Below are 24,977 nucleotides of genomic sequence, written 5' to 3'. Positions count from 1 at the left end.
GACCTAGAGCTATTAGGCCAGTACTGAAGTCGAATCTCCCAAAAAGATTAAAATCGGTTGCTCTGGCCAAAAGAGCAATTTGATGGAAACTTGATTTACCAAAGTTAAGTTAAGATTTTGACGTTTGTTCTTGACCTGTTTTGGTTGGCGGTTATGACTAGTTTAAGAAAATTAGATTAATCAATTCGATAAAATTCCACCAATGCTTAATTTTAGTGGAGATGCATACGAATTATTTAGGTTTATACTTTTTGAGATATTAGTTGTGAAAATTTACAATATTTTCCGAAATTTAATTGGACAGTTGTGACAGATAGTGAATTCAATGATATGTCAATTCCTTGGAACAGCCAGTACCCGTGAATACATTTTTTTGGGTGGCACAGGCAGGAATCGAACCCAAAACTTTTCCTTTAAATTTAAACATTTTAAAATTGGAACTTTAATAAAGTTATGTTCAATTTCTTTGAAAAAAAATTTTTTAAATCGATTAATTTTCCTTCAATAAAGTGCTTCAAAATAAATTTCAGTATAATCCCCTTAAGGTATTATTTTTCACTTCAGGTTTTCCGTTTGAGTAAAACAAAATTAAGAAACAATTTTACTTATCGTTTGGAGTAAGCTGAAAAATCAGAAATCATCATCAGAAATTTAGAAGTCATTTCGTCAAAATAAATTAATCACATGGTGTTCCTCAAGGTACCATCTTTCCACATCTTCTTTTTAAATAATTTTTAGGATTTATAGAGAAATTTTTATATCAAATTTATTATTTTTCTAAGTGTATTTTCCATTCGATTTAAATCGTTTACGTTTTTAAAAACATTCGAATTTCAACCTTATTTTTGGTTACACACACAGTCATTCAAAGACAGAATGCCAGATTCCTTTATAGGTACACGGTGCTATTTTTCTCTCTAAACAAAATGCAACACTCCACACCGGCCGCCTATATACATACCTACAAAGAATTTAAAAAGATAAAAGCTAAAAGTTTCGCGGCAGAAAACTCTGGAAGTCAGTTTGTTGTTTAATCTTTTTTTTGGTAGAATAACATGAATGAATAATGAATACCTGAATAACTGCATTCGGAGCGAAAAGGATATTTTATATGGCCTTCTATATGGCTATATTCGTTAAGGGGGGAAATTTCGTGGCATTTCCTGGTTTGGTTGGTACCCTATACGATGATGGTCTATGGTCTAAACCTCTTTTGCTATAGTCGGTCGCTTGGTCGAATGGCAGTAGCGAGTAGCGGCTAGTATGAGTTTGTAAGGATATTTTTTTTTCTATTTAACCTCCATGTTAGTTGATATTTTGTTGAAGGTTTTACGCCATTTTCCCTCTTTTTTTCGAGTTTTTGTTTTGTTTTTAGGAGAATGTTTGAATTTTGCCTTTTGATCTCTATACGATTGTAAAGAATACACTCGAGCGGAAGTTGCAGTATTTGTTGATCTATATATAAATGGTGGTGTAGGTAGTATTCATTTCTGTCTGTCAGGACGATGTTAGAAAAGTAATTTGCATGAAATTGAAATAGGTACAAAAAAAAAAACGTTGGAAAACTGTTAAGCTGGTGTTATGGCAAAAGTTGTTGAGGGCCGATATGTTTTTTTCTATTTTTTGCTGTTGTAACGCGTTGGACCTTCAATTATTATTAAAGTTGAAATGTGATGCTAGGTAGAAGAATAACAAAACATCAACTAACATGCGATTAAAATGTACAAGAAAAAAAAATCAAGGATTAATTTTTGTATTCCTTTTTTAGGAGTAATTAATGAGTTTTTAGTTGAAAAACTAAAATAGATATGTTAGAAGTACGTATATGGCTCTATATACGCTTAATTCAAAAGTAAAACATTAAACCTTTGTAAGGGTTTTTAACCACAATTTAGTGTTTATTTTTGTAATCATCAAATTTTTTTTTAATTATCAAAAATTCAGTATACGATTTTTTATTTAAGCCTGGTTGCTTCGACTTTTATAGGTACAAAAGTCTGTTTTGTGCATAATTGAAAGACATATCTTCGTTCATTAGATTTCAATCAAAGTATTGAATAACAATAAAGCTGTAGGACATGAGAGCATTCCCGCAAAATTGTATAGGGTCAGGAAGTGAATTTTTGCAACTGCCTATAGACACAATATGAACTCTTCCTCGAAGAGTTGAAAAATAAAATTGTTGTCAAGCTCCTTGAGGAGGATTATCCCAGATAAGTTCATTATAATGGTAACTTCCATATTGAAGTCAGATAGCGCTGCGTCTGGCAAGTTATGTTTTAAATGTTGACCCTCAAAGTATTGCCTAGTATAGTTATACAGATGCAGTATCTCAAAAAGAGGCTGGGATGCGACCCACACTGATAACTTCCCACCCCGTCTGCCGATTTGTCTTGCTTAAAAGTTAAATTTTTACCAAATGTGTGTACTATTTTTTGTAGATTTTATTTTTTATGAACAAACACTGTTGGATTAAAAATAAAAAACTGTCAGTTAGATTTTTCTCAAAATTTGTCCTAATGTTAAAAACAATATTTCTTATAAGAAAAAATTAGCACGAAGCTATTATCTTAAATTTTTGAAAAGATATTTGAGTCGAAAACAAATTTTTACCAACTTTTATTCATTTTTTTTAGGTTTTTTTTTTTAAACTGTCAATTCGAATTTTCTCAACATTTTTAAAAATGTTGAAAACAATATTTCTTATAAGATAAAATAAGCTTGAAGCCTAAATTTCAAGTTATTGAAAAGATATTTGAATCGATATTCAATTTTTACGAACTTTGAGTAATTTTTTTTTAGATTTTTATTTTTTATAAAAAAAAACTGTCAATTTGATTTTTCTTAAAATTTTACCAGATGTCAAAAACATTATTCTTCGTTGCACAAAACTGTCTTAGAGATGAAATCATATTTCAGTCGTAAAATTTTGGAGGTGACAATTTTTTTTTTTCCAGTTTTATTGATTTATAAAAATACTGTTATATTGATCTTTTTCACGTTTTTGTTATATTGATCTTTTTCAAAAAATATATATGTTTGGTATCACGTTACAATATATTATATAAAATTTAATTAAGTCTCTAGCGTTTTTGGTTCGTAAGATATTTAGGGTTAACCAAAATTTTCACCTTTTTTTCAAACTGCTGTGGTAAAAAAAACCACATACGCAATTTTTCTGAGAGCCCTTTCTACGTCTTTCTGCCTTATTATCTGTGTAACAAAATTTATTTGAAGTTGATATCTCTTTTGGTTCTTGAGCTATGGAGGACGAAAAAAACGTCGCGAACGTACGGACGTTCGGACATACGGACGTACGGACGTACGAACGTACGTTCACACGCACGCACAGACATCTTTCTAAAAATCTTTTATTTCGACTCTAGGGACCTTGAAACGTCGAGAAATGTCAAAATTTTCAATTTGACAAATGGAACCCATTACAATAACTTCCTATGGAAAGTTAAAAATTAACAAAATTATATGGTTTTTCAATAAGAACGCTACAAAAGTTTTTTTAAATAAAACAAAAATGGTTTTGGATATCAATGAAATTCGTTATTCCTAGGAAAGTACCCTCGATGCCATTATGTATGGAGCTCAATTTCTTTTGCATGGTCACCACAGATGCGATTGCAGAAGTTCAGACGCTAAACCCAATCTTCGACGGTGTTCAAGCATAAATCGGCCGATAACTGCTGCAATTTCACGTTCGATATTCGTACGAAGTTCATCAATCGTCACTGGCTTATTGGCATAGACCAAAGACTTGACGTAGCCCCACAGGAAATACTGCTCAATGACGCCGCTGGCCCATAAACCACACCAAACCGTATTTTTTTGGAATCCAATGATGACTCATGGAGTACGTGTTGATTGCTGCCTGACCAATACCACATATTTTATTTATTGACGAAGCCATTCAACCAGAAATGAGCCTCATCGCCGAAAATGATTTTTCGATGAAAATCTGAATTTTGTTCAAGTTGTTGCTCAGTCCAATTCACAAAAATACGACGCTTCTTGTGGTCCAGGGCTTCAGTTGTTGCGTCAATTTAATCTTGTAAGGATGGAGGCGAAGATTTTTTCTAAAAATTCGACACATCGACGGCGTCACAGAGATGCCCAACGCTTGAAAACAACGTGTGAGAGATACAATAGGGCTTTCTGCAAATGAAACCTCAGCGATAGCAATATTCTCGACACTTGAGGAACTTCCTTGTCTCACTGGCACGGGAACATTTTGTACTGTGGCTGTGAATTCAAATTTGTCCACTAGATGATCAATTTTTCATCTGCTAGGTCCCTGTTGAAAACCCTGTATTATTAGAAAACTTAAAACCTATATTCATAGTATCTACGAAACAATTTTATGGGTTTTTTACCTAAACGTATTTCAAACAAAGGAACTCATTGAAACTATTAAAAGAAGGCGCAAGTGTCAGTTGATTTGACAAAAACTTCCTTAAGATATTGAAGATTAATTCAATCACTCAAAAACTCAGAAGATTCGGATGACTGAGAAGCAATTAAAAAAGATCAGTCAAAATCCACGATGGCACGTAAGAGTAGTTGATTTGATACCCTTTTATCCAAAAAAATTAAAGTTTGTTCATAATTACAAAATGTTTTGTATGTTCAAAATAAAACTGAATTATTCTTAAAGATAAGAGTACATAAACAAAAAGTATTCAATTAAATAAATTCAAGAGATAGCTTTTTTGATAAAATATAAATCAAAATTGTTAAAGTATTTGCTGGGCACTCCATCAAAAAAGACGGACCTAAGTGATGAGAAAGCACTAAAAGGCTACCTTTAGAACCTGTATAATTAATTATTTTAAAAAAAGTATGTAGGTTCGAAATATACACATTCAATGTAGCTATAAAGTGTATTGTCTGACTATCTCTGCTTTGGTTCAGAAAACTGAACATTGTCCTATCTACAGAGTGAAAAATATTGTCGTAGGTACTTGAGTATAAAGTTCCGTTCATATATAATGTGCTACGCACATGCATATTTTTAGTGAAAAGGTACGTAACTTTGTTTGCTAAAAAAACTCATGAACAATAAAAAACACGGTTAATAAAGTCCAATGAAAATATTTTAACGTTACAGTGAAGCAATTTTCTTAATTGTAATTTTTGCATTGACACAAATTGCTATAAATACTTATATGTTTCTACAGCAATGCAAAATTATCAGGAATTTAACTGTAGATGTAGAGATGACCAACAAGGGGCTTCACCAATGTGAATTTTACACAAAATAATTTACATTTCGCAAAATCATAATGAAATAAAATCACTTCAAGAGGACATGATGCCGTACTGCAATATATTAAAAGCAATATATTAAAAAATAAGCAAAACTTTCAACTGTTTGGTGGAATGTATATTATTAACTTCCCATAGGAAAATATTGTAATGGGACCGATTTGTCAAATTGAAAATTTTGAAATTTCTCGACATTTCAAGGTGCCTAGAGTCGAAATAAAAGATTTTATAGAAATATGTCTGTGCGTGCGTGTGTACGTACGTTCGTACGTCCGTACGTTCGCGACGTTTTTTTCGTCGTCCATAGCTCAAAAACCAGAAGAGATATCGATTTCAAATAAATTTTGTATATAGATAATAAGGCAGAAAAATGCACAAAGGGCTCCTAGGAAAATTGCGTGATTAGTTTTTTTACCATAGCAGTTTTAAAAAAAGGTGAACATTTTGGTTAACCCTAACTACCTCATGAACCAAATATGCAAGACACTTGAATTAAATTTTATAAAATATATTGTAATGTGATACCAAACAAATATATTTTTTGAAAAAAATCCATTTAACAGTTTTTTTATAAATCATAAAACTATAAAAAAAAATGTTGTCACCTCCAAAATTTTACGACAAAAATATGATTTCACCTCTAAAACAATTTTGTGCAACGAGGGATAATTTTTTTGACATCTGATAAAATTTTGAGAAAAATCGAATTGACAGTTTTTTTATAAAAAAATACAAATCTAAAAAAAAATAATTATCTTTTTAAAAACATAAGATTACGGCTTCAAACCAATTTTATCTTATTAAAACTATTTTTTTCAACATTCTGAAAAATGTTGAGAAAAATCGAATTGATAGTTTTTTTTTTATAAAAAAAAAAAAACAAAAAACTAAAAAGAAAAACACAATACTCAAAAGTCGTAAAAATTGAATTTTGACTCAAATATCTTTTCAAAAACTTAAGACTACGGCTTCAAAATAATTTTATCTTATAAAAACAATTGTTTTCAGAATTTTTTTTCCAAAAGTTTTTTTTTCAACATAAGAAAAATTTGAGAAAGATAGAACTGACCGTTTTCTTACTAAAAATAAAAACCTAAAACAAAATGTACAAAAGTTGATAAAAATTGATTTTCGACTCAAATATTTTTTTTAAACTTCGGGATATTAGCTTTAACCTAATTTTGTCTTTAAAAAATATTCAGTAAAATTTTGAGAAAAATCGAATTGACAGTTTTTCTAACAAAAAATAGAAACTTAAAAGAAAATGTAACAAAATTTGGTAAAAATAGTTTTTCGACGAAAATAACTTTTTAAAAATTTCAGACATTTGCTTCAAACTAATTTTATCTTATAAGAATATTGTTTTCAACATTTGATAAAATTTTGAGAAAAATAGAACTGACAGTTTTTTTTTATAAAAAATAAGAACCTAAAAGAAACAATACTAAAACTTGGTAAAAATTTACTTTCAACTCAAATAGCTTTTCAAAAATTAAAAATATTTTCTTCAAACTTATTTTATTTCCCACAAAATATTGCTTTCAATGTTCAGTTATTTTTTTTATAAAAATCCAACAGTCCGTTTTTTCATAACAAAATTAAATCTAGACAAATCGACAGACGCGATGGGAAGTTATCACTGTGACTAGCATCCCAACCTCTTTTTTTTCTTTCATTTTTTTGATTTACAAAAAAACCCGTAATTGGATTTTTTTCCAAAAATATATTTGTTTGTCATCACAATACAATATACAAAAAGAGGCTGGGATGCGACCCACACTGATAACTTCCCATTCCATCTGTCGATGTGTCTTGCTTAAAAGTTTGTCTATATGTACTCGTATCAATTTTTACCGAATTTGCGAACTATTTTTTGTAGATTTAATTTTTAATATTTTTCAGTTTTGAAAAGCTGTTTGAGTGGAAAATCAATTTTTACCAACTTTTATTCATTTTTTTTAGGTTTTTATTTTTTGTAAAAAAACTGTCAATTCGAATTTTCTCAAAATTTAATCAGAAGCCAAAAACATTATTTTTCGTTGCACAAACGTGTTTTGGAGATGAAATTATATTTTGAAGGTGACAATTTTTTTTCAGTTTTTTTGATTTATAAAAAAAAACAGTTTTATGTATTTTTTTCGAAATATATAATTCTTTGGAATCACGTTATAATATATTTTATAAAATTTGATTCAAGTCTCTAGCGTTTTTGGTTCGTAAGATATTTGAGGTTAACCAAAATTTTCACCTTTTTTCAAACTGCTATGGTAAAAAAATCACCCACGCAATTTTCTTGAAAGCCCTTTCTGCATCTTTCTGCCTTATTATCTGTATAAGAAAATTTATTTGAAGTTGATATCTCTTCTGGTTCTTGAGCTATATAGGACGAAAAAAACGTCGCGAACGTACGGACATACAAACGTACGTACACACACACGCACAGACATCTTTCCAAAAATCTTTTATTTCGACTCTAGGGACCTTAAAACGTCGAAAAATGTGAAAAATTTCAATTCGACAAATCGGACCCATTACAATAACTCCCTATAGGAAGTTAAAAGTATTAAGTAAAAAAAAGCAATTGTAATGCTTTCGTTAGAATTATTCTTAAAAAATGTCATGTTACATTGGGGCGTATACGTAACTTTTTTTATTTTAACTGTGACAAATTAATGTCTCAATGATTTAAAAAAAAACGAGTTCAACGAACTGCTTCGTATGATGGAAAAATGTTTAAATAAAATGTAGAAACAAAATATGCATAGTTTGTGTTCCCGCGGCACTTCTCGACAACATTTATCTGACACCACCCACTACACCGACACCGCCATCCATTCGTCCCTCTCGGTATCATGAATTAATTTCCATGGTTAAAGAAATAAATCCACGTTCACAACTTCACTCTTTTTTTTTTCTTTTGTTACCTACATAAACTTCCATCTGCTTCTACAGTCTACGTTCATATACATACATACATACAAACCATCCGCATCTTGATCCTGTGGAATTTTTAATCACACATTTTTCTATTAATTACACTTTAAGAAGCTAAAACGCCCATCACTCGAGAATCCTACGTATAGCATATAGTGAGGGTAGGTATAGATGCGGTCAGCTTTAGCAAGAGCAGCGCCAGTCGAATGGTAAACTGTATAGGTAAGGTATTCAAAGAAGTAAGGAAAGAGCAGGAAGACAAAAAATGTCTGACTTTATATAAGAAAATCTGATTCTAGGAAATTTAAGTAAGGCGATTATGTGCGGTAAGCTCAAGAAAATTTGCTGGAAATATTTTTTCAAGTTTATCTCTTTCATTATCAATTCATTCGAGCATTAAAGGATCATCTTTAAAGAAAGAAAATAAAAAAGGCATCTTTAATCAAATTCAGGAAAATAGAAAAACACTTCATCCCTTCGTAGAATCACAAAGAATTGTTGCATCATGTTCTTTGGCAACAACAAGAACAAAAAAATAAGAATTCAAATTGAATTCATAGACATCTCCGCAATCAACCGAAATCGCATCACCACCCCTCACACTCTACTCCCCCACCCCCTTACCAGTTGATTTATGGAGACATTTGTTTCCATCCAAACTACACGACGAACACACATATAGAAGTTGAAACAAACGAGCTTCCTAACAAGGTTAATTTCATTGATCATCCCCGACACCGGCCATTTGTCTTTGAAGAGGGTTGGTTACGGGGGTGGCTATCGTCGTCGTCGTCGTCGTGGTTTGATATGTTTTATATGTGCACTTGTGCTCTTGTTCACCCCGTTTAAGAGGGTTCAACCAAATCGTATATGTAGATATTGTCGAATAGTCAATAGGGTAGTTTGTTTTTTTGGTGATGAAATGGGGGACAAATACTCGTAAAAATAGAAAAGAAAAAGAGTGAATATGTTACCAGGATGAAAATAAAGGAGTTCGTGAAACGCTATCATTTCGTGTTTGTGGACGGATGTGTTACACAAGCCAGAATCCTTGTCTGGAAATCGGAGAGCATCAATCAGGGATGGTTTTGTTTTTTGGTGTTTTTTTTCTTGTTGGCCATGTCTCGTGTCTCTTTCTCTTGAAGCAACAGTCATGTTTCTGTCGATGGGGTAGTGATGGGCTGGGCAGCAAGGAAGGTGACGGCAATAACGACGTGAGGTTTGGTCGACGTTGAAGGTTCATTGATTCGCAATTTTTTCCATGAGATGGTTTTCTTGTTTTCTTTGTATGTCGAGTACATCGTGACCAAAAATGTGAGAAAATTAAAATTCGATGAAAAGTGTCAATCGTTAGTGATCCGGGTTTTGTGATTTCTATTTTACAATTTTTTTTGTATTTTTGTGTGGTAAGGTAGGATGATTTTGGTAGGGGATTAACCGGTTATTCTTTCTTTGTCTAAACGGATAACTAGAGGCATGAAAGTTCGTAATATAGCGTAGGTCTTAGTTTTTTAATTTGTTAGAACCTTAAAGATGAAACCAATTAGCATTGAAAATTTGAGAGAAATCTTTATTTCTGAATCCTACTATTTTGGTTTTGTTGTAGAAAGATTTAAGTTGTATTTAAAGCTTTCCTCAAAAATGTTTTCAATATTTTGATTAGGATATTAACCTTTATGATACCCCAAATGTCTAACACTAAAACTGCTTACCGCATAGATTTTAGAAGAAGAATATGTGTGTGTATAGGATCTTGTATTAAGTCATTTTAAATAGCAGAGCTGGCATTCGGAAGCTATCAAATTCAGCAATTATTTGAAGGGTTAACATTTTCAAAACCTACAACTAAGAAGTGATTCACTAAGCGAGGATTACCATTACCGTAATAAACCGAAAAGATATTCTAAAGCCTGACGTCATCGTATTGCAATCTAAGGCGTCAATATTAATGCTGCAAGTTAAAGAGTTCTTGATGACAATAATAAATTGATTTTCCGGGTTATTGAATGAGAATAGTTATATGATTTTGACAAGACAAGTTACAAAATTCTACCAATTATAGCTTTATTGTGTTTAAATTGTCCTCCAAGATCATGCAATTGACACCATTTATGTTGGGTGAAGATGGACTTACAAAAAATATCATTCACTCAATCCTCCATCGCTTAGCAGATAAGTACACTTCATGTTCAACTCAATAGTTTTAAAAATTGGCATTTAGTTAGAAGTTTTATGAAAAAACACACATTCATTTTTAGTTGGTCGATGGATCTCGACATAGCGGAATTAACGGTCCCAGAATTTCCAGCACAATGCTTCCACGTTTTGTTGGCGCATGGATGTTGATGAATTGTCGAATTAAGTTTTTATGTCTGATAGTTTATTTGATCATTGACCTTAAAATAGTCTAAGTTGGTGAAATATTTTTGAATATAAGACACAATTCAAACTTTTGTGTGATATTCTCTAACTCTATACCCCCCCATGTTGCTTTGGTAATAGCAGTCATTTTGTTAGTTTTTTCCTAACAACAAAACTCCGATCAACTTGTCAAAGCTTGTATTTCCCCATCGACATTCGTGTCACTGTACGTTAATATAGCTTCACAATTTACTAAGGATATATCTCGTTTTTTAACTAAAAAATTTATATTTAAAAGTTTCAAGCCATTTTGAGTACAGTAATAGAACTCAACTTTAACTCGCTTTTTTTCTACTTTCACTTATGGAACTATTAGTTCAAGTTTTCAAAGCACAATACACAAGTAGAGTACCTTCCAATACATTTTATGCCTGCATGTATTTATAAAATATATTTGTGTGCTGTGCCACCCCAGTAGGAAATTTGCTCACCAATGAAAATTTTGTGTGAAATCGCCAAGGAAATCAGCTACTCGAATCATTGAGGAATAGCATGCAATGAAATCCTTACTGAAAGGCATTGCGTTTTTCCTATGATTATACAATCCACCCTATCTTTTTCCTTGTAAAATATTTCATTCACGATATGAAGCACGAGATGGGTGTTTTGTGTTTGTTTATATTTGCCTTTTTCTTCTCTACCTGCCACTGAATAATACGGAGATTGGCTTCAGTTTTAGAATTTCAATGCTCGGGTTTTTTACATACAATAGAAAATTGCCGTTCCCGTTCGTCAGCCTGGTTTGCTTCGAGAAACAAAGTTATTTCCAACAACAACGACCGGCGGTGATGGCGACGCATGGTTGAAGGATTGCAATGTTCGGGTTTTTTACATATCATAAAACTTCGATTCGCGATCCTCAGCCTGGTTTGCTTAGAAACAAAGTTATTTCCAACAACAACGCACAGTGTTCGGGGTAAGTGATTTTTTTTTTAAAGCATTGTTGTTTTTTTCGAGAAACAGTTTTTCAGTTGAATTCCATTGTTCATAGTGTCAACAAGTGAGTAAAGCTTAAAGTTATTAAAAAGAGTTTAGAAAATAAATTATAAGTGTAAAAAAGTGAATATTTTGGTAAATTGGTAGAATTTGTGTTCAAATGGACAAGGAAAATATTTAGGTAATTTCATTTAAATTACAAATCCCTTTCTACAATTATTTAGTCCTATTTTATTGCTCTTTTTCTAAAGGCTTCCGGATCTAAACAGTCGGCAATGGACTCCATTGAATTTTCACCCACAAAGCAGCCAAGGCGGATTTTTAAGAAAACGGTAATTATAGCTATTATTATTTTATTAAATTAAATTTCTATATATCTGCTTTACATTTTGTATAGAATCAACAAGATATGATAGACGAAATGAGAGCGGACATTAAACGTTTGTGTGTCACCACGGAGCAGCTAAAAAATGGGATCGCACATTGGCAGCATTTTTTCATAAAAATTTACATGACTGTTTTTTTTTTAAATATTTGTATCCAAAGATTTAGGTATGAGTAAAAAATAATTCGATAATAAAAACATGATTGACTTCATTTATGCACATTCACGAAATTTTTCACCAGGTCAATTTGCATTAGTGAATGAGTTACATTGGCTTCCCTAAGGAAACCACTGGTCAATATTCATTTATGAAAAAGGCGTTCAATTTTGCAAAGTGAATTCCTTGGTGAACATTCATCACATTTTTCACCAATGTAAAGTACACAAGTATATCAGCAACTCCACTAACCCAGTGATTTCCCCGGTGTGAGTTCACGGTATTTTTCATCAACTACAATTCACTTTGGAATACACCAAATGCACTTACTTGGTGATTTCCTCACTGAACAGTCACCATGAAATTCACAACTTGGTGAACGCCAATCCAATCCCCATGTTAATTTCACTGATGTTTTCACCATGTTTTCATGGGGTGTAGCTTCCATTCACCAAGGAATAAGTTGGTGATTCACCGATGAATTTTTTGAAATTTCCTACTGGGACATTGCCATTTTAATGCTGTGTAATCATTTTATTGCGCTTGGTCATCATTGAATTTGAATACGTTCAATGAAATAGAATTTATATAGACATGGTTAGGGTAAAGTTATTATTGAATTTTATGGATTGGATTATTTTTGTAAAATAAAATCAATGCAAATTCAAGGGAATGACCGAAATTGTAGTTTTTGACATTTTTCAAAAATTTCATGACAATTAATGTTCAAACATAGCTGTTGGTAAGCAGACTCTTGAGACTGCGACTGCTTGAAAATTATTTTTTCAATCCTCTTTTGAAAAACTTTTTCGAAAATACAAAAGAGTGTCTGGCTTCTTAACCATCAATCATCGCTGATGTATCACCATAAATAGACCAGAGATTTGTATCTACAAGAAAAAGTAGTCCAAATCTTCCAAATCGCACGAACGAACTTTTCACTTCAAAGCAGGCAATTTTAATGAATCTTTAAAACCCTAATATCAAAGTTTGGGCTCCATTGCCCCTTTGGCTTAGGTTGTTTATGTGAGAAGAAAAACAGAGAGAAAGAATCGCTGGACCCACTTTTTACGCCTTCTCTTCAACCGAAATAACATGTTTGATTTAAATATAGAGTTCGAATTTTTTACTAATGTCATATAGTTCCTAAAAGCCAGATTCAATTGGAAACTTGAACAAAAATTATTTCCCACTCGAATATCTTGAGAGTAAAGAAAAATATTGACTTAAGACTGGTTTCATCTTCTACAAAATGAGAATCATGATATTTATTTAAATTTTAAGAAAAATCCAATTAAATTTTTCTATTTTAAATTTGAAAAAAAAATCTTAAACTTCAATTTTATTAGTGGCACAGATCTTGAAGTTCTTTAAAAAAAAACAATTCCTTAAAAATGTCATATAAAGTGTACTGCATGAAAAGAAATTATCTAATCACTTTAGGTAAAGGGTTTTTCAATTGGTGCGGGTAGATTTTAACACTCCATGGCGGCCATTTTGTTTTGGTGACATCTGTCAAATATTTTGTTTATTATTCAGTTGCTTATGCCAAATCATCATCGAAAGATTGAACAGCACGTAAAAATGATAAAACTTTATAAAATGAGTGTTCGTTAACGAAAACGTTGGCGCATTGCACCCATCTTACGGTAGACGTGGTGGTCCTTCACAGTCAACTCTTCAACGTTTGGTGGCCAAATTTGACACGACCGATTCAATCAGCCAACCCAACACCCGTACTTGCAAAGAACGCAAGATCGGTTGAGAACATTGCCTCGCAGTGGACAAGAACTCTCAGACTTCAACTTGCCGAATTTTTCGTTGGGACTTGAGCCAATACCCGTACAAGAACCAACTGACCCAGGAACTCAAAGTTCATGACCATAGAAAGCGCCATTTATTCGCTAACTGGGCTTCGAATCGTTTGGAAAAAGAACCCAATTTCGGCCGAAAAATCATTCTTACACGCATTTCTGGATGAAAGGCTGTGTTAACAAGCAAATTTGCCGTATATGGGACGACAACAACCCACGCGAGGTTCACCGGGTAATAATGCAACCTCAAAAAGTAACCATTTGGTGTGGATTTTGGGCCAGCGGCGTAATTGGTCCATGCTTTTTTGAAAACGACCTTAGTGAGGCAGTCACCGTCAGCAGCGAGCGCTGCATAATGATGATAACTAATTTCTTATGGCCCAAGTTGAACCTTATGCACCTAGACGATATGTGGTGCCAGCAGGACGGTGCTACGTTCCACACAGTAAACACCACGATTAACATTTTGCATGAACGATTTAAGGTAAATCGTAAGGTTATCTCTCACACGTGTGATGTGAATTGGCCAAAATGGTCATGCGATTCTACCCTGCTAGACTTTTTTCTGTGGGGTTTCTTGAAGTCGCAGGTCTATGCAAACAAACCACAATCGACCGATGCCCTAAAGGTGAAGATAACACAGCCATTGCTCAAATTCAGCCGGAGGCGGGCATTAGAATGATGCCTTTCAAATATAAAAATAATTGTGTCAATACCTCACACACAGCTTGTTTTATTCCATTTCAAAATTTACCTGCCCTTATTGAAAGACTCTTAAGAATCAAAGATGCGTTTTTTTTATATTAGTAGCAAATGAATAACCTACGCAAGCAAAGTTTTATATTGTAACTAAAAATTATATGCAATAAAATCTGGTCCTTTTTTTCTATAATTTTTGTGTAGTTTTATATCTGACAGAAAATACAATTTTTCACACGAAATTGCACTTTCAATAAATTTAAATCTAGTAAGAACCTAGTATATGGAGGTTTTTTTTTCTTAATGTTTTGGACTTAAACAAATATTTTTCCCTTTCTTTAAATATTCTTACATTTCTTTATCAATAGTCATATAATTCCCAAAGGACTTGAACTTTATTACTCGAGTATATAACACCTCATTATAAATACATACCTAATCTACATAAATGATGGACACACTTTCCCTTTTCATGTTTTTTTTTTTCTAATTATTATTAAGGTCATAGTAATTTTTTTAATCCGCAGTTATGTACTAAATTCTTTTTATATTAGTCTAGTCAAGTTCTTTAATTTATATTTTATATTAAGTTTAGGGAAAAACGTGTATAGCATGTGTGGTCAAAATGGATATGAATATATTGCAATACATAGTACTTGCATGTTATCATCGCTCAAAACGTATCTTCTCACATCTATACAACAAACACTTACGACAGCACTGTTCATTCAATTAATCAACTTCTGTATAATTTTCAATTTGAACTGTTGTTAATTCGCATTACAAATACACTGTTGTGTAAAATATTTTTTTTTTAAGTAAAATGTTATCAATTTTTATTTTATTTAACAATGTACAAAAATTTATATTTTAAATAAAAATGTTTCCTTAGTAGTCTTAATTTTAAATAAAATACGTCACTAAAACTATAAGTTTCGATTTTATTGGTCATTATATTACAGCCTAATGTAGAAGTCGTCACGCTTAGGAATTGCCAACCGATGTGGCTTATTATTGAACACAATCCTTTTATTATTATCAAATGTATACTAGATTAGATTAGTATCTAGCCAAGTCACACTTAAATAAATTATCGTCTAGGATAATATCTTAGTATTAATAAATAAATAAGTATGAATAAAATATTTCACAAAATCACAATGTATAATAGAATATTTTCCATTAATGGTGATCAAAGTTCATGTCAAAATTTGTATAAATAAAAATGTATTCATTTACCATTTGTTTTCTCAAAAGAACTTAATTTTTTAAAATTGATAAGAAAATCCTTATAGCGTATTTTTTGTATTAATTCATTTTTGATATAATGACATTTTTTAGTCTGAGTTCAAAAATATGTTTAGAGTGCAGTTACTTAGAACATTCTGCGTTTCAATTTCGTGAAAAAAATAACGATCCATTTTCCATTTTAACGGAAATCGGCTAAAAAAATTAATTTCCAAGTTTGAACTAAATCGACTCAATGGTTTGGAAGTACAGGCGAGGACAGACAGACTGTTGGACGGAATCGTGTGACCCTCTTTTTTCGACTTCTCAACCATCGTAATGTCATTTTTGATTAAATACTCGAGTTCAACATTTTTTACGAATGCAATACTTGCCATATAGTTTCTATATCTTGCAAGTAAAAAGATATAAGTTGACTGGCCATAATGACTACATTACACCACCAGTTTGTAATTTAATTACCATCTGACAAATTCACACATTTGCGGCCTTCGATAATTTCTTGAATTCCAAAGTGAAGGTTATGAATCGATTATCGAGCAATAGCATTGATCTTATTTGTCATTTAGCCCTAAAGAAAATGTCTATTAAAAAATATTAAATTAAAAGATCTCCCTGTAAGCAGTTGTGATCAAATGTGAGAGATAATACGGTAAAGAAACTTTTCTTTTAAAATTGTGTCACTTCTTAAGCATCTTCCAAAAAATAATAAAGCCAAATTTAAAAAAAGCTATTGGGTCCGTTTTGAAGAAATTTGAATTGGGGAGTGGGACTGGTGTTTTTTTTAGTGTTAATGTCATTTTTGATTAAAATTTGACTCCAAATATTTTTGCGAATGCCAAACTTGAAATAAATGTGTTTAAATTAATTACACACAGTACTGTAGTTATTTTTCAAATAAAGGAGATAGACCTGGATTGCACTTATTATAACCCATCACTATGGAACGATATACATATATCTAACTAATACATTTTAATTTTACCATTTAACTATTTTTATAATATAAATAAACAAATATAACCTTTCTTCTTGAAGGTATGGTCATTTTTTAGTTTGTTTGTATTGTTAAGACTTTTCACATAAAATATAAATGTATTAGTTTGAAGTTATGTATAGTTACATATGTTTGTATTTATTAAGTTGATAGTGCGGTCATTCAGGGTATTAGCCCCACAAAGCTTATACGCAAGGAAGTATGATGGCAACGGCAGTGTGATTCCCAATTGAATAATTTGGGAATACATATAGTGGCTATATACTCTATTAATTAAAAAAAAGGAAAGGAATCATTCGCATAAGCACTCCTTGCTGACTTATTCATAGAACTTATGTATATTTTGCCACATCTTAACCAACCGCGGCTATAAAACACCTCTCATCAACTAAATTATCCTCCAGAAATATTCCAAACACCGGCCTAACTAAACGTAGCTCGGTCTGGTTATTTCGTTGGAAGTTCTGGAACAACTTTTTAACTTCTAACCAATTTTTATTTTCTATTGTCATCATGGATAAAGATGATCAAAAAGAAAAACCCAATCCGTTTAAAAATGATCAATGGTGAGTTTCTTGCTATTTCTTAATTTTTTGTTTATTTATTTTTTGATAAAGTTTTATTATAATAAACAAAATATAAATGTTTTATAATTTCTTAATTTCAGGAAAAGAGCAGCAATTTACACAAGAGCCGTAAATGCTTTTCGAGATACAATATCTATAAACAGTGATGTTGGATCTGAATTTGATACAAGAAAACAAATCAAATATGGAACTAAATATCAAGCAGCATGGGGTATATTTACGGAATACTGTGATAATAGTACTATTCATGGCATTAGATATATGGGTGAAATGAAACGGCCAATATTGGAAAGGTTTGTTTTGGAATACTTATGGAGAATTTTTCTATTTCTACAAAGGCAAAGAATTGTGTGATTTAAATCGACAAGGTTGTGTTAAGCAAGATTTTTACAAAAGCAATAATACAAATTTCTAAAACCTCACTAGAACCTTTTGTGCTTTTAAAAGTTCAAGAAATTTAAGTGCAGAAAATTTAATAGATTTTCTTATAATAGTGAATAATTAACTTAAAAAGTGTGTACAATATGAAAGGTACTTATCAGTACACAAAAACTAACGCGTTTTTCTAACATTTTTGTGAGCCATGCTACTAGATAGATTATAGTTAAACAAGTTTGTTTTGTGAATAAAAACGTCAAACATTAAATTTAAATTTAAATTTAAATAAAAGAAATAATTCTGAGATTAAATTATGAATCGAATAAATTGTTAAATTAAATAAAGGAATAAATGGAACACCTCACGTTCCAAGTTTAAGAACGTACTGCTTCATTGAATTAAGTTAAAGGAGCAAGTTTTCTTTATCATCTTTTAACATTTCAATATTAATTCATAAACAAGAACAAAATATTTATTTTTGTAGGAATCAAAAAAAAAACTATCTAAAATTTAACCTTTTTTATGCTTGAAGCATTTAATCCTATTTATGATTAGTACCATTTATTTAAATTTCTTGCGTACTTGCACAAAGCAAATGAATTTTCAGAAAACTGAAAAATGTCTAATATTAATTACAAATTGAGCTGACTTAAAAATATGCATTCGTACGGTTTTAAATTTTTGTAGAAAAACTATACTTTAATTTTTTGAAATGTATTTAGGTCATCTTATTTGAAAATTTTGCATTTAAAGGTTTAAAGCCATTATCCTTACTTTTTTATAAATGTTTTCGTTGTAGTCTTACTAGCATTTTGATAATATTTAATTTTGTTCGTAAAAACATTTTAAGATTTTTGGAATAACTAAAATTTGGTCAAGAACAAAAATTATTTGCTAGAAAAAATTGATACAAACTACGTTAAAGTTTTGTTAACATTTTAAAGATCTTATACTTAATTTCATTCTTTAAGTGTACATCAATGAAAAGGTCATATTGTATATTCCACATCGGTTTTTTTTCTCAATATTTTTCAGCACAAGTCACCATTTTAAAATAACCAACGAAAAATTACGCTTTATAGAATTCATACATGCAATTATTGTCATTAGTCCGATTTGTCAAACTGAACATTCTGACATTTCCTGACGTTTCAAGACCCACAGAACATGTCTCAAGAATCGTCAAAGATATCGACTTCAAATACATTTTGTTTTACAAATAATAATACCAGAAAGGACTTTCAAAACAATAGATTTTTAGTCGAAAAATTTTATTTACCAATTTCTTAAATTTTTACAAATTGGAAGAATGAAATTAATTTGAGAGATATCAAGAACCGAAAATTAATTTTTACCAAATTTGCGTACTATTTTTTTGTAAATTTTATATTTGTATGAAAAAAACAACTGTGGATTTTTACAAAAAAAACAAAATTGTGAATATATAAAACAATATTTTCCGTGAAATAAAACAAGTTGAAGACAATATTTTTAATTTTTAAAAGGTTTTTGAGTCGTAGGTAAATTTTGACCAAGTTTTAGTATTGTTTTTTGTTAAATTTTTATTTTTTGTAATAAAATAGATTTTCCTCAAAATTTGACTTAGTGAACAATATTATTATAAAGATAAAAGAAGCCGATAACTCACTGTTTTGAAAAGATATTTGAGTCTAAAATCAATTTTTATCAACTTTTGTTACATTTTCTTTTGAGTTTCTATTTTTTGTAAGAAAAACTGTCAATTCGATTTTTCTCAAAATTTTACTGAATATTTTTTAATGACAAAATTAGGTTAAAGCTAATATCCCAAAGTTTAAAAAAAATATTTGAGTCGAAAATCAATTTTTAATAACTTTTATTAATTTTTTTGTTTAGGTTATTATTTTTTGTAAAAAAAACTGTCAATTTGATTTTTCTCAAAATTTTTCAAAATGTTGAAAACAATATTTCTTATAAGTTAAAATTAGTTGGAAGGCACAGTTCAAGTTTTTGTTTTTATTTTTTGTAAAAAAAACTGTCAATTTGATTTTTTTTAAAATGTTTCAGAATTTTGAAAACAATATTTCTTATAAGACAAAATTAGTTGAAAGCAATAATCTCAAATTTTTGAAAAGATATTTTAGGCGAAATTCCATTTTTACCAGCTTTAAGTAATGGTTTTTTGGGTTTTTATTTTTATAAAAAAAACTATCAATTCGATTTTTCTTAAAATTTTACCAGATGTTTAAAACGTTATTTTTCGTTGTACAAAATTGTTTTTGAAATAATTTTCGGGGTGACACATTTTTTTCACATTTTTTAACTTATAAAAAAATGTTAATTGGATTTTTCCAAAAAATATATTTGTGTGGTATCACGTAACAATATATTATATAAAATTTAATTCAAGTCTCTGCCGTTTTTGGTTCGTAAGATATTTAGGGTTATCCAAGAATTTCACCTTTTTTCAAACTGCTATGTTAAAAAAACCACCCACTCAATTTTTTTGAGAGCCCTTTCTGCATCTTTCTGCCTTTTTATCTGTATAACAAAATTTATTTGAAATCGATATCTCTTCTGGTTCTTGAGCTATGGAGAACGAAAAAAACGTCGTGAACAAGCGTACACACGCACGCACAGATATCTTTCTAAAAATCTTTTATTTCTACTCTAGGGGCCTTGAAACGTCGAGCAATGCCAAAATTTTGAATTTGACAAATCGGGCCCATCACAATAACTTCCTATGGAAGTTAAAAATACTATGTAAAATTGGTAAATTTGATGTTCGATTTGAATATCTCGAAAATAAATTATTCCAACATTATTTCATTCTTTACAAAATAATGTACCAATTGGTATTGTTTTTTCGTAAGAAATACGAATTTCCAAAAATTGGTAAAAATTGTTTTTTGACTAAAAGTCTCGGGAGTAAAAACAAATATTAAAATCATACTGATTTTATCGTATGGAAACTATTGTTGTAGACTTTTAGTTTTAATTTTATAATTTTTTTTAAGAAAAATTATACAATACAAAAAAAAATTAAAAATAAGACAAAACTGAAATTAGTATAGTATATTGACTCAAATATTATCACAACAAACAAAGTAATTGACTTCAAATTTGTTTATCTTACACAAAATGTTGTAAATAATAATTTGTTTAACTTTTAAAAAAAATCAATAGACTGGAACGGATGGAAAGTTACTCTTGTTAGTGTGAGTCGCATTCAAGCTTGTTTTATATAATGAAAATAATGTTCCATCATGGAATTGTACATTTGCATCTTAAAATTCAATATTTTCATTATTAAGATCTTGAATCGATTGTTGAACATTGACCTTATCTGTGTTCCAAAAATCTGGGTGGCCAAATGTGGTTACCGAAAAATTACATGGTCAATAAACTTTTCTTGGAAAACAACAATTGTTTCGGTACTTGTCTTGTTGATAATGAACTTCGGAAACATTATTATCTACCATCTGCTATAAGAAATCGCTAAACATAGCTTGAGAGTGCAGTCCACCGTACTAGTTGAAACAGCCTCACTCAAAAATCACTTGCTAGCATAAACATCACATTTTATAGTGTCAGGTTAAATATAGAGATGCTTTTCGAAAAAAGCTCTAGAATTCTTCCTCAAATGCGAACATTTATTTTATTAACTTTCGATTATGGAACGACTTCAATTTTGGTTTAAAACTTAAGTGTAATGCAAAATACGGTGTAATTTCATTTTTGGAATTCTTAATTTCCAAGATCGAAGACAAAATTTCAAACTTGGTATTTCGTTAACACTGCATGCTACTTCTGATTTTTGTAGGTACTACTTTGTTGGTGCACTTCATTGGTGTAGAGATAAATATTAACAACCCTTACTTTTATGGACTTTAGAAACATGTTCCTAAAATTTTTCATAAAATTCATCATTTCGCTTCTATTCTCTATGAGTTACGGTCGCATCACCAATTTCAACTTATTTACTTAACCGTTTAAAAAATTGATATTTGATATGATATGTTAGTTTGATAGATGACATTTTTAATATAAATAAAAGGAAGTACACGCACTACCAATAAATGTATCTACTATATTTACATACATACGCTCGTTAGTAATTTAATAGGCATCAACAAAATTAAAAAAGTTGTGCACATTCGTGCATCTATTAATCATTTTGAAAACCTTGTGCAAAAGTAAAAACCTATTTTTGGACTCAAATTTATTCATATAGGAGTATTTACCAATTTGTATTTAGAAGGTCGTAGAAAAATAATAGAACTTTGCTAGACAATTAAAAAATAAAAAAGACAATTAATCTGTGAAAAAACACAAACATTCGCATTTACTTGCTTTTATAATTGTATGCGAATTCAATTTTAAAGATTTAACAAAAATAATGTAAAAAAGTAAAAATTTATCTGATTTAAAAGTTCGAAATTTGTGTTTTCCAAATACATTAGATATTAATTTATTTTCGTTAAAGAAAGAATAAAGAATTCTAAAGAGTTCTAAAAATAGTACAAAAACAGTATAAGAAACAAGCTTGTGTATACAAATTTTGGTCTAAGATATGTCAAACTTGAATTCTTGTCCAAACTCTTTGTGCGTTACAGACTCTACGACAGGCAACATTACGACCAAATAGTATCATACAGAATTTTGAAACATAATATTTTAAATAACTCCTGTCAAGCTAACTTACTGAATGATGACCTTATATTAGCATATTTCATAGCCTAATGATCATATATTTTGAATCTTTTATATTCAAGAACAAACATACGCTTATAATTCACAGGCTATTTTGGACCATTGTCTTTTGTTCCTCAATTTTCATCTGTGCCACTTTGACAATGAACGTATGGGATAAATGGAACAACAATCCAGTGATTGTAAGTTTTGCAGAGAAATCCACCCCAGTCTGGCAAATACCATTTCCTTCAGTGACAGTATGTCCCGAAACAAAAACCAGACGTGAAATATTCAATTTTACTGATATGTTTTGGAAATTAGCTGAAGGACAAGCTGGTAATATGACAGAAAAAGAGTAAAGATCAACCATCAATTTAATACATTCATCAAGTAGCCTTTTTCAAGTTTTTAGTTCTTATTTTTTAGGGATTACTATTTGGAAGCTATCTCACAAGTTTGCCTTTACCATTTATTGGGTGGCTTTGATTATGGCAGTAAGTACGCCAATGGATCGGAACTTATAGCTGCTCTGGAAGAGACTAATTTGGTATTCAATGAGACATATTTCTTTTGCAAATGGCGGAATTTCGATAGTTATTGTGATAAGTTCAAAAAAATGATCACGGAAGAGGGGTTGTGCTATAGTTTTAATGCATTCGATCCGAAGGACATCTATCGAGAAGAAGCGTATGTATAAGAGAGGGAAAGCTTGAAAATGAATAATTTTTCTAGCCTCTATTAGTCTTGTAGATGATATAATCTTTGGTGGGGATTACAACGAAACGGTGGAATGGAATCTCGAGGACGGTTACAGTGACGAAGCAGGCCCCGAAACTTTCCCACATCGAGTCTTGGGGGCTGGAGCTAGGGCTGGGCTGTTTTTGGTACTTAAAGGGATGGAATCTGATCTTGATCAATTGTGCCGCGGCCCTGTTCAGGGTTTCAAGATTCTATTGCACACGCCGGGAGAGGTTCCACAAGTGTCACAGCAGTATTTTAGAATTCCGTTTGATCAGGAGGTTCTTATATCAATCAAGCCGAAGATCATTACCACATCGGATGGTTTGAAGCACTATGAACCAATGAGGTTATAGCAAAGTTTTTGGTCAAAAATTGTCTATTTAAACTTTTTCAACTTTCAGACGACAGTGCTATTTCCAAAAGGAGAGATATTTAAGGTTTTTCAAGGTCTACACTCAGAGTAATTGTGAGTTAGAATGCCTATCAAACTTTACTTTGAAGGAATGTGGTTGTGTAAAGTTCTCTATGCCAAGTAAGTGTTTATGGTGAGAAGAAAGGTTTAGTGGACGTCTGAAGGTTTTCGTTGATTTTTTCGTAGGAACTGCTGATATGCCAGTTTGTGGAGCTGCCAGCTTGTTTTGTGTCAACAAAGCTGAAGACTCTCTTCTCCTCAAAGAATTCAAACAAGGCTTAAAAACTTCCGCTGAGAATTTCCGAGGTGCTACAGAATGTAATTGCCTACCAGCTTGTACTTCCATTGCCTATGAAGCTGAAATTTCACAAGCCGATTACGATTATGCCTCACAGTTTCGAGCTTACAAAGAAGAATCGTATTTAAAAGAAAATGCTGGGTAAGGATAAACCTTCTTCTTAATAATAGACTAGTATCATTTTGCAATGACTTTTTATTATTGTTTTCAGAACTCAAATGTCAAGATTGTCAATTTTCTTCAAAGAAGCCCAATTTTTAACCTCAAAACGTTCTGAATTATATGGTACTACGGATTTTCTTGCCAATTGTGGTGGTTTATTGGGACTTTTTATGGGTGTATCGACTTTAAGTATTGTCGAATTGGTGTACTTTTGTACAGTAAGATTGTGTATTAATTTGAGAATGCGTAGAAAGAAACGACTTGAGATGAAACGCCTTGAGAAGGCCAATGAGGAAGGCTTGAATCCAGAAACGGATTTAAATGAAAAAGACGCTTAAAATTACATAATTTGTTTTTCTTTATCATCTTTATCAGGAAAAATTTGCCAAAAATTGTTATGTTTTTTAAATAAAGACAAAAAATATACGTAGGCTAAGATTTGAACAGTTATTACAAATTATGGGGATTTATTAAAGTGCCTTCTAATACAAAATTTTGAAGTGTTATTTTATGATTTACGAAAAAATTTGATTGGAAAACATTTTTAGAAAAACAAAAATTATATGCGACTTTTTTTAAATGGGGAAATTATTAAGCTTTTTGAGATATCGCTTTGATTCTTAACTCAGTCTTGGAAGGTTTTGTAAAAGTTTAGAATTGTCTAATTGAATATTTAAATATTCATATTATTAATAACCAATAACACTATAATTACAATTGGTGATACGTCAGAAATACACAAGAAATATTCTACGTTAAACGATCACCGGCCGTATGGGGGCCATGTAGCAAATTACTTTCACTCTGGGGTCAAGCCGACTGCTGTAAAATAGCCGTTTCGTCAATAAATATTGATC

The 24,977-nt window shown here is 30.9% G+C and overlaps 1 protein-coding gene and 1 long non-coding RNA gene across 2 annotated transcripts; both read left to right on the top strand.

The window, feature by feature from the left end:
• The first annotated feature begins 11,050 nt into the window (after positions 1-11,050).
• LOC129947731 (uncharacterized) lies at positions 11,051-12,099 on the top strand. The gene is made up of 3 exons (XR_008781752.1): positions 11,051-11,749; positions 11,820-11,900; positions 11,966-12,099. It is a non-coding gene; the product is annotated as an uncharacterized LOC129947731 (long non-coding RNA).
• A 5,165-nt stretch (positions 12,100-17,264) lies between these two features.
• LOC129945867 (pickpocket protein 28) lies at positions 17,265-24,622 on the top strand. The gene is made up of 8 exons (XM_056055808.1): positions 17,265-17,434; positions 17,536-17,748; positions 22,614-22,862; positions 22,934-23,194; positions 23,250-23,594; positions 23,650-23,780; positions 23,847-24,099; positions 24,170-24,622. The coding sequence occupies exons 1-8, from the start codon at positions 17,382-17,384 to the stop codon at positions 24,456-24,458; spliced, it is 1,794 nt and encodes a 597-aa protein (XP_055911783.1). The 5' UTR covers positions 17,265-17,381; the 3' UTR covers positions 24,459-24,622.
• The last annotated feature ends 355 nt before the right edge of the window (positions 24,623-24,977 follow it).

The sequence above is a fragment of the Eupeodes corollae genome, chromosome 2 (genome assembly GCF_945859685.1).
Source record: "Eupeodes corollae chromosome 2, idEupCoro1.1, whole genome shotgun sequence".
In the NCBI taxonomy this organism is placed as follows: Eukaryota; Metazoa; Arthropoda; class Insecta; order Diptera; family Syrphidae; genus Eupeodes; species Eupeodes corollae.
Note: the sequence above shows the minus strand (reverse complement) of the source record. Positions and strands in the feature narration are given on the sequence as shown.